This window comes from Eubalaena glacialis, chromosome 2, assembly GCF_028564815.1.
Source record: "Eubalaena glacialis isolate mEubGla1 chromosome 2, mEubGla1.1.hap2.+ XY, whole genome shotgun sequence".
NCBI classification, from domain to species: domain Eukaryota; kingdom Metazoa; phylum Chordata; class Mammalia; order Artiodactyla; family Balaenidae; genus Eubalaena; species Eubalaena glacialis.
Genome location: NC_083717.1, coordinates 191,206,317 through 191,216,642, shown reverse-complemented (window position 1 = coordinate 191,216,642; position 10,326 = coordinate 191,206,317). Strand labels below are relative to the sequence as shown.

Below are 10,326 nucleotides of genomic sequence, written 5' to 3'. Positions count from 1 at the left end.
TAAAAAGATAGGGGTTTGGGGTGATGGCGGGAGGGAGTCACCTGGGGGGGGCGACGGGACTGTGGGGTACGGGGGGATCAGGGACAAGGTGACGAGGGTGGAGGGGGGCTTGGGCTGGGGATGATAAAGGGCCTGGAGTGATGGGGACAATGTCTTGGGTGAGACATCGGGAGCCTGGGGGGAGATGAGGGTCGGGCTCTGAATCAGGATGACAAGGGACTTGGGACGGTAAACCGGTGGCTGAGGGAGATGAGGTCGGTGGTCATGTGATGGCGGTGACGCGTGTGGGTGAGTGTGGGTGATCTGAATGACCGAGATGACGTAGGTGATGATGGCTTAGCAAGGTAAACACGGCAGGTAATAATACTCCATAAAGCTAAGAATATAGATTCCTATCCAAATAATTTAAGCAGCAAAATATTCCTGACTGGTACCCAAGGGCTGTTTAGCTGCCCAACTCCAAGAGCTGGAAAGCTAAACAGAGCTCTGTCCCATTTCCTTCTATTTTTTGCAAAAAAGATAGATGCTCTGTTTTTTAAAAAAAGTCAAAATTTATCATTCAGAAGCTGGCTAGGTCTTTGGGGATCTGAGGGTTATTAATTCAGCAACACAAATGAAATCCGTGCTGTGTAGGCCAGGTCTGGTACCACTGTGGCCACAGAACTAGAAAATGCCCCACAAGCGACAATTTCCACTAAACCCTGTGAAAACCTTGGTGAGGGCTGTGCTGCGTCTCAGATTCGCCAGGGGCACTTGTGGTTCGAGGTGCATTTAAATTCCCGGGGGACATCTCTAACCTACAGGGTCGGAGGCAGGTATACAGTTGTTGGGCCTCTGGGGAGGTGGGTAGATAGGCAGGTGGCGGAGGCACTGCCGAAGGGGCAGCCCCTGACCGCACATCGTGACTCAAAGGGGGCGATCGTTTCCAGATGGGCAGTGGGCCAGGAGGCTCCCCACTTTGAGAAATGCAGTTAAAATCCATTGCAATACGTCAAGTGTACATCCAGGATAGGCCAAAACCTTCGGATCCCAGGATGAGACTTAGTCTTCATCAGATCCTAATTTTTTAGGGTCAGGGACTGTTTTGGTTCACCACCCCCTCGTTCCTAATTCAGAGTTTGAGAGCAAGAGAGGGCCTTGGTGGTCACTGGGTTCAAGCCCCTGCCTGGAAAGGGGCTGAAAGGGCAGCCCGGGGTGAGAAGGGGACTCGCCAAGGATCACACAAGCGAGTTAGTGGCAGGGCTGGGATCAGGTCCCGGCCCCCGCCAGCAGCCAACCCGGGGCTCTCTCTGCCTGACACACGGCCGCTGCACTCTGCCGAATCTCAACTCAATCGGAAAGACTGAAGGGCTTGCGGTGTTGATGTGAGTGCGAGTCGGAAGTGGCGTGTGAGAATTAACGAACGAAAGAGATTTTAGCCCTTTTCACAGTGGCTGGTCATGCGCAGCACTCGTAACGGTTTCACGAGGACCCTGTGGCCGAGACCCCTCGGAGAGGGACGTCGGCACAGAGCCCTGGTTCTGTTGCCATGTTTTTTTTTGGTCTTTTTGATTTTAGGTTTAGAGTTTAGAATAACATACTTATTTCTCTTACTCGTTTAAAGACGAAATTCTTATTATTATTATCATTATTTTTTTTTTATCATGCATTAAGAAGAGAGAAAGAGGATTCTGGCATTGCGTTTGTCACACTGCAACACAAAGGTAATAGAGGGAAGCATAGCGTTCACCAGATTTGACACAAAGGAGAGCAAACTCCACCACAAAGATGAGAACAGACCGCATATAGTGAGCTCTGCGGGACCCCGAGAACAGAGAGGGGCCGGTGGGAACGCTGCTTAGATCTCCTCGTCGCCAGCCTCCTTGCTGAAGGTGGTCATGTCGATCTTCTCGGGGAAGATGATGTTGACGGCCAGGTCGTCCCCGCTGTTGTAGTGAAGCAGCAGGTCCTTCTTCTTGCGCAGCATGTGGTTGTAACGCAGGTTGGACACCCAGGCCTCGCACTTGTTGAGGAAGACGATGCCCATGGTGCCCAGGACCACCAGACTGGTGAGCACGCCCAGGATGGTGAAGCAGACGGCCTGACCCGCGGAGAGGAGCGGGGTGCTCTTGTTGAGCTCCTTCATGGACACCTTCAGGATGCGGTGCTCGGGCTGCGGCACCGGCAGCTCGTGCACCCCGGGGGTCAGGCGGTAGGTCAGCCCGTAACCGCTGGGCAGACGGGTGACCTGCTGGGGGCCCGCCGCGCGCTTCCGGCCGCAGATGGGGCCCGTGAACTCGGGCTTGCACAGACACCCGAACCTCACCTGGGAGTGCTGCAGGCAGGTGCCCCCGTTGAGGCACGGCTCGTTGGCGCAGGTGGACACCGGGCGGCTGCAGGTCTTGTCCATGAAGCCGGCGGGGCAGCGGCAGCGGAAGTCGCCCCCGATGTCGGTGCAGATGCCCTGGTTCTCGCACGGGTTGGGCGTGCAGCTGTTGGTCACGATCTCGCAGAAATTGCCTGAGAAGCCAGGGGGGCACAGGCAGGAGGCATGGGAGGCCCGGCCCTCATCGTCCACGCAGCTGCCTCCGTGCTGGCAGGGCGAACTGCAACACAACAGGGGGACACGGTAAAGGGCCCTCGGGCACTGCGCTAGGACAGTGGTGCCGGGAATGGGGACGGACGCTCCGCTCCCCCTCGTGCCACGTGGCAAACCTCCTGGGGCCCGACAAGAGGGCAGGTGCTCAGAACGCACGAGGTGAGGGAGTGAGAGCCAGCCAGGGGGGCCCCGGGGAGCGCCGGGCACCGTGACCCCCGCCTGCGAGGGGCTCCGGGGCCGTCCAAGGCGGGAGGCCCCCCCCGAGTGGGGTGTGCGCCTCACCCCCATCATGCTGCCAGCCTGGAACACGCCTGACCTCCCGAGTCAGGATGCCCATCTCCTCTCCCACCTCTTAGGTCATCTCTCCGACCAGAGGCCTGACGGTTAGTCACTGCACAGGTGGGGAAACTGAGGCTGAGAGAGGCAAAGTTAGTGACACCCCAGGGCTGCAGCCAGCCCCTGCCCTCAGCTCCGTCCCCAAGCCGCGGAGGCCGAGCAAAGCAGGGCATCCCTCAGTGTCTCCCACCTCCACCATCCCCAACCCCTCATTATTATTTTTATTTTTATGTTCAGCGGAGTGAGCCTGCGGGCTATTGTACAGGAAACCCTTGGGGACTCTCAGAGTGAAAGAAATACGCGCTCTGTCTGCACCGGCTGGAGCGGTGTCTGTGCCCGCCTGTTTAATAGTGGCCCATTCACCCAAGTGCAGCTTGCAGACCGAAGCTGTTTGCTCAAAGCAGAGCACACAGAGCATTTAATGTAAGTGCTTTTAAACGAGCAGACCCTTTTGTCATCTGATAAATGCCAAAACTCCAGGAAAGAAAGGGGCTCCGAGCGCAAGAAATCAGCATTGCTGCTTCAGGGATGAGGGCGGCATAGGAGCCGGGGCTCTGAAGGAATTTCAAGGACCCTGGGCTCTATTTTGACAGACTGGCTCCAGTCTGTTAGAGAGAAAAGCAAAATATTTTAAAGGTCTCGCTCTGTATTTCCCCTTCCCACCAGGAAGCAGAAATGGAGTTCGGTGGTCACCCCTCTCCTCTGAGCCCGCCCAGGATACTGATCTTGAGATGCGGCAAGAATGCTGGTTCCTGGCCCTTGCGGCCCGGGGCTCTCTGCCCCACCACTGGAATGCATTTACGCTTTGGTTTCCTCACAGGACGGGGGCGCCCCTACCCGCAGCTACTGGCCCAGGCCTGGAGTCTACTTTGAATTCTCGCCTCTCTCGAGATCTCTCCTGGTCTCCGTTTAAGCCCCCTCGGAGGGTGGGACTGGCTCCGTGCAATGAGCAGATAAGGGCCGGAAATGGCTGAGCTGCTGGGAAGCCCGCTCAGAGGCACCAGAGAGGCCAGGGGCCGTTCCATCTGCTACGCGCACTGCCCAGAGCCCCAGAGCCCCCTCCCGACGAGGGGAGCTGAGGGCCCAACACCCCACCTCCCCCGGCCCCGTGCTGGCTGCAGCCCCCTCTCCCCACCTCCTAAGACATCCCAGAAAACCCAAAAGCAGAGCCCACCAGCTCCTCCAAACCCGCCCCTAAAACACGGTGAGCGGGTTTCACAAACAGCCTCGGGCGCTGCCGAGCTCTGATCTCTTGTTATGTTGCCTTTAGAAAATTATGCAGCTCGAGCTCTGGTTCACAGTCCCAATCTACTCTCATTCACACACATCAGGACTTGGGAACGTCAGGGGAATATGAAATCGCCTTCAGGATTGTTTGAAAAAATTATGGAAATGACACAGTCCCCCATAAATACCCTGATCCAGGGCGGCCCCCCATGGGGTGCAGGATGAGCACTTACTTGGTCTTTTGTCAGGCGCAGGTCCGACTGGGTTAGGCTGAAAGGGTCTTTAGGGGGTGTGAAACAGGAATCTAAAGCGGCATTTATCAGAGCACACATAGCCCTGAGAGAATACTTACCCATTCATCACGCAGGGCCCGTCCTTTTTCTGACAGTCCTTTCCTGAGAATCCAGGGGCGCAGGAGCACTCGTACTGGCCGTTATCGAGGTTCACACAGGTTCCGTTGTTGGCACAGGGGGTCGAGGTGCAAGCCCGAACGTCTGTGGGGAGAGACAACCAGGGAGATGAGGGGGACACAGACGCTGGAAGGAGAGCATCCTGGGTGGGGGCAGGAAGAGACCCCTCCGTCTGGTCGAGGGGGACCCCGTGTGAGCTGCTGTGATGTCTCTGCTTGTGTCCACTGCCAAGGGCCACCCAGCGGGGTCCTGAGAAAGAGGGTGTAGCGACCCCCAGAACCCTGATATAAGTAAACAGCTCAGGGAGCTCAAGGGTCACAGAGACAAAGTCACGGCCACTCACTAATAGTCAACAGGCCAGCTGTGCCCTTTTGCTGGCACCAGGTCACCTCTTCAGTCCAGCCACATTGACCTTCACCGCAGACCCCTTGCCTCCCCCAAAAACCATGCCGAGCTGAGATTCCCTAACGGCTGCCTCCCAGACCAGTTTCTTGTGTTTGAAGGGGGTCCTTGCCGCTCGGGGGGCCAGTGCAGCCCAACTGTTAGCAGCATCAGCTGCCCTTCATCCTCTTCCATCAGAGAGGAGCAGGGGGGAAATGAGATGTAAAGCCCCCTGTCGGGAATCAAGAGACCTGATTTAGCCCCAGCACCGCCTCCACCTCTCGGTGGTCTCTCTGAACTAAGGGGGTTCTGAGCTAAGGGGGTCCACGATAAAAAGGCTGCATCTTTTGAAGGCAACGAAATGAGAACTATTGCGTGCTCGCCTGTCAGCATGGGTTTCCATGAACACTGGTGCATTTCCACCACCGTTTTACACCTCCTGTCACGCACACTTCATTATTCTATTCGGGGCTCAGCAAGGCAGGGATGGGCTGAACAAAGGGGCCTGGGTCAGGGGCTCTCTGACAGTGGAGACCCCAGCCCCCAGGCCTGGCCAGGGAGAGACCCTTTCTGTGCCCATCTCCAGCCGGCTGCCGAGTTCAGCTCCCTCCACCCCCCACTGCCCCGACTCTGTGCCTCACTTTCCCCACTTAGAAAAGGGGGGGCTCTCCCTGGCCCATCTCTGAGAGCCCCTTCAGCTTTGGTTTTCTACCACCCGAGCTGCCGCATTGGCCAAACAGAAAGCCAGGGCCAACCAGAGACGCAGCGAGTGAAGGCAGCCTGGGTGCGGGTCCCCGGGGCTGAGGCCACACACGTGCAGATTTATTCCCTCTTTTTAAGAGCCCCGCACCCTCATGGAGTAGAGATGGCAATCAATCAGTAAGGAAAAGCCTGCACGCCAAGCTGATGGCTTATCCAGAGCATACGAGGCGTTCCTTGGGAGCCCAGCTTGGTGCAAGGGAACATAAAGAGGATTTATCATTACGGGAAGGCGCCAGGCGTTAGCACGCAGCGCCTCCGTGGCAAGCTCCTAATTCCCTGCTCCGGGCTCTCCTGTCAATGGGAATCTTAAATTTAAGCTGAAGAGGTGGCGACCACCCTACTCCTCTCCCACGGTGTCAAGCCTCGTGGGCCGGGGATCAGCCCACCTTCTCCTCTCCTGGGCCTCCGACCCCAAAGTCGGGTGGATTAAGCCGCCACCAGGAGAAAGCTGCCGGGGGTCTCTGCCTGCCGGGGGTCTCTGCCTGCCGGGGCAGCAGCTGTGGCGAGGACAGCCTCAGAGACGGGTGAAAAGGGAGAGGGCCGGCGACTACCCCGAGGGCTGTTTCCTCTGGACCCAGCCGTCCCAAGCTTTTGTCGACCCAGTGGGGAAGGGACCTTTTGTCTGGAGAACTCCATGGGGGGCATCCTGGATTAGATATCAGAAAGGGTGGGCTCCAGGCTAAAAGCCCTGATCCCAAATGGTGGCTTTTCTGGGACCCCTTGGGTCCCCAAAACAGCTCAGAGGTACTTCAAGGGTGCAGAGCCCAAGCTCTGTGGGCCAGAGCGTGAGTCAGCTGTGGGGAAAAGCCTGCATCATATTGGCGGGGGAGACTTTAAAGACCCGAGACAACGTGATGGGGGATTTTGAAAGCCCACTGCCTTGGCTACGCAGGGCAGGGGTGGTAACAACATGCTCTTAGGTTTTTCTTAAGGGAAGGGTGTTAGAAACAGCCTCAGGTGAGAATGAACCCATTTCTGGGGCGGAGAGAGGGGTTTTGTAGCTGGCTGTTCTCCCAACTTCTTAGGTGTCCTGAGCAGACCCCTTTGCTCCCCGAAGCCTCAGTTTCCCTACTGGTACCACTCGTCTTTACTGACGTTGCTGTCGGGACCGAGGGACAGAGACCCCGCGGCAGCTGCCTACACTGCTGGGAGTTTTCTCGAGGACCTTAGCTTGCCTGGGCTTCAGGGCAGGTTTTGCCAAATGAGAGTGGGCTCGGATGAACATTTAGCAGCCTGAAGATGCAGTGACAGCCAACTCTCAATTGCTCAGGGTAATGGAGGGCAAAGATTGCATAAATTAATAAAATCAACAGATTAACACCAATCTGCACTTTAGCTACTTCTCATCCTTTCCCGACCCCCCACCTCCCCCTACACTTGACCTCTTCCAGCACAGCCCCCGGCCCTGTCCCAGTGGCCCTGACTCAGCTCCCGCTGCCCCCAGCACTCAGCACCCAGCACCCCTCCCCGCGTCTGTCTGCTTGCTTGTTGCAGCATCCTGAACAGCCTGGCGGGTGAATTTCATGGAGTCTTGGCTCTGCGACCCCCTGAGTCCTTTCCCCTCTCAGAGCTTCAGTGCCCCGAACAGATTTCTCGAGTCTGTGGTCCCCACCCTCTCAGCTTCGTGTGGCGTGTTTGTGACTCTTTATTCAACTGGCAGCCCCCCTGCCCCAGTGCCTTCCCTGGCGCTGGGTGCTGGCAATGCAGAGGGGAGCAAAATTAAGTCCCTACCTGTGAGGAGGCTCCCAGCACCAGCAGGAAGTGTATAAACAGATCATTACCATACAGAGCGCTGGGTGTGTTGGGCTAAGGCAAGAGGGGGAGGGGCGACAGCCACAGGGCTGGGAGGAGGTGGCTGGGGGCAGGGGGCCGGGGTGGGCGGGGCAGGTGCCAACCTAGGTCGCAGAGGTGTCCATCCCAGCCGTCCTTGCAAATGCACTGCCAGGGCTCCACACAGAGTCCATTAACACAGCCGGGAAAGGTCACGCATTGGTCACACAGGGGACCCTGCCAGCCAGGCTGGCACCTGCGGGGGTTGGGGGAGAAAGGCGGGGACGTATGAGGGGGGGCAGGGATGGCGAAGGGGCTCCGGTTGCTTTCTGTGGAACCAAGAGCCCTTGCGGGTCTCTGCCCAGTGCCAGGCCAGTGGGTCCCAGGAAACCAATACCAGTCACCTGAATGGAAAAGCTTAAACAGGAGATCAGCTGGGGAGCAGGCAGAGGGGTCCCTGAGAGCCAGAGGAAGAGCTGCGTTTTGCCGCAGTGGCCTGCAGTGGTCTCACCTGCAAGAGGCTCTCCTGCCACCCACCCCTCTGAGAAAGCCGTCCTGTCCCCGCCACCGCCCCCAGCATCCCCCGCCTCCCGGTCCTCTTCTCTCCCTCACCCCCCGTCACTGGTTTCCTGCGGGGGCGAGGAAGCTGTTTGCCGCAGTCCAGGGGCCAAGCCCTCCCCATTTTTTCTGCCTGACGCCATGACTCCCCAGAATTCTGCCCTGGCCCTCCAACACGCTGCCTCTGGGGAGCCGCTCCATTACCTGCAGACATTGTCGTCCTCGCAGAATCCATTTTGGGGGTGGCAGGCCGGGAAGCATTCAGCTCCTGAGGCACAAGAAAGGTTACACCATTCACCCCACGAGTCCCTACAGGCTGTGGCAGAGGCCACGACGGCCTCCCAGGAGGCAGCCTCCGACCCTCTGTGGCCCTACCCACTGGGCACACAGTAGGCACTTCATCCCAACCCACTTAGGAGAAAAATCTCTGCATGTCCCTGGTTATGGAGTGACCACAGCCCACTGCCTAGCTCCTAGGACCAGGTCAGACACCCAGTGTCCCTCAAAGAAATGACAGACGCCAAACCCTAAAGGCAGGAATGGGGAGACAGTGAACGGAAAGATTTTGACCTCTGGCACTCGGCCAAACCCTCACTTTTGCAAAGTGAGCTAAAGGCGAGGGGGGGGCGGGGCCAGATTTTGAGGTATTCCGCTCTGGGGAAGCCCAGACAGGTTCACCTGGAGGGCTCACAGGTAAGGCATCTGGAGTTTTTAAAGGTTGATCCCAGTTAAGCCAGGCACCCAGGTCAAACTCCCAATTTTCCCCACACCAGACTCTTCACATTACAAAGACGAACAAGGGTTTTGCGGAAAAGACCGTAATTCTGACACTATTTAGAGATTCTGACACTTTAATAGGCACATACTGTGTGCGGTGATTGTAACTCTCGCCAGCTTTTCAGACAGGCTCCCCCCCCCCCCGCCCCGTCACCACTGGTACAGTGGGCTGGGGGACCCTGCGGGAAGGGGGCAACTCTCTCGCTGTCAGAGACATATGGCCGCCACAGACAGGAGTGTCGCAGCCCCTCACCTAGACAAACGCCACGCAGGAGGGGCTCGGGCTGGGCTTCCAGCTGGGAATTTGAGGCGACGACGGCAAAGTTACCCCCCCCACAGGCCTGTTCCCGAACGCACACGCAGGGACCCCCCAAAGTTGAACCCCAGAGCATTTTCACAGAGGGCTCTCCAGCATCACCTCGTTTCTCCATACCTCCTCTCTGCACACCGACACCCTGCGAGCGCCACTTCTGCGGGGCGGGAAGGGGCCGGGGTCCCACAGTTCCTCCGCCCCTGGGGACCCCAGGGCCGGGCTTGGCATGCGAGGGTGGCGGGGAGGACCAGGCAGGCGCGGCGCGGGGCTTAGGGTTAGGCGGGACGGGCGGGAGTCGGGGCGCATGGGACGGGGCGCGCGGGGCACGGGCGGCCGGGGGGGCGTCGCAGGCTTCCCCAGAGGGGGCGCGAGCCAGGCCGCCGGGGGGCTCACCATGGGCACTGCGGCCGAAGGCCAGCAGGAGCAAGAGGACGGGCAGGAGGGCTGCGGTCGCGGTCATCGCGGGGCGGCCGGGGTCGCGGTCCCGGGAGCGGCGCGGGCGCGGGTCCGGCTCCGGGCGCCGCGCTGGGCTTCTGGTTGCGGACGCGGAAGGGGGCGCGGGCGCGCGGCGAGGGGAAAGCCAGGGCTGCACCGGGCTGCGCGCTGCGCTCTCCGCTGCCGCCGCCGAGCTGCCGCCGCCGCCGCGCGCGCCGCCCTTTTCGTACCGCCGCCCCCCCGCGGCCCCCGCCCCCCGCCCCCGCCTTCGCGCGCACGGGGCCGGCGCCGGCCAGTCCCGGTGACCCCCGCCCCTCGCGGGGCCGCCCCCCACCACTGCGGCGTCCCGGAAACCGGCTCGCGCACGCGGGGCACTCTTGGCTAGACGGGCACAGGTACCCCGCGCGCCTTTGGCACACGTTCCCCCCACAGGACGGCACACGGGTGCGCACACACGGGCCCGCTTAGGACAAGTCGTATGAGCCAAACACGGGCTGGGCCGCAGACCCCAGGAAGACGCGAGGATACGCTCGGAATACAGAAACACGCACAGAAACACCAAAACACTTATCGCCAAGGTCCCCAGCACGCATGCCATGGCTCACGCACCCAGAAAAACCCAAACGCACACTCTAGAGACGGGGAAAACGCACACTATCGCACACGCACCGGGAAAAACACTTATGAGAAGCCTTAGGCACCCACACTCGTAGCCATAAAGACGCAGGGAAATGCAGACACACTCGTAGCAGCACACAAGGCAACCCCGACACACCCTA

The 10,326-nt window shown here is 59.3% G+C and overlaps 1 protein-coding gene across 2 annotated transcripts; it reads right to left on the bottom strand.

The window, feature by feature from the left end:
* Positions 1-1,754: 1,754 nt before the first annotated feature.
* DLK1 (delta like non-canonical Notch ligand 1) lies at positions 1,755-9,628 on the bottom strand. Of its 2 annotated transcripts, XM_061182903.1 has the most exons (6): positions 9,506-9,628; positions 8,227-8,290; positions 7,590-7,720; positions 4,494-4,635; positions 2,306-2,585; positions 1,755-2,080 (listed from the first exon to the last, which is right to left on the bottom strand). In XM_061182903.1, exons 1-6 carry the CDS (start codon positions 9,570-9,572, stop codon positions 1,838-1,840), a joined length of 927 nt encoding a protein of 308 aa, XP_061038886.1. In that variant the 5' UTR covers positions 9,573-9,628; the 3' UTR covers positions 1,755-1,837. The 2 variants fall into 2 exon arrangements, with proteins under 2 accessions (XP_061038886.1, XP_061038885.1); XM_061182902.1 differs by having other exon boundaries at positions 1,755-2,585.
* Positions 9,629-10,326: the final 698 nt, after the last annotated feature.

Coding starts and splice junctions, on each gene's coding strand:
- DLK1 (XM_061182902.1), bottom strand. CDS start 9,572: ATGACCGCGACCGCAGCCCTCCTGCCCGTCCTCTTGCTCCTGCTGGCC. Junction 7,721..8,226: donor GAGGACGACAATGTCTGCAG/GTAATGGAGCGG, acceptor CAACCCCCGCAG/GTGCCAGCCTGGCTGGCAGG. Junction 4,636..7,589: donor TGGACACCTCTGCGACCTAG/GTTGGCACCTGC, acceptor CTCTCCCCACAG/ACGTTCGGGCTTGCACCTCG.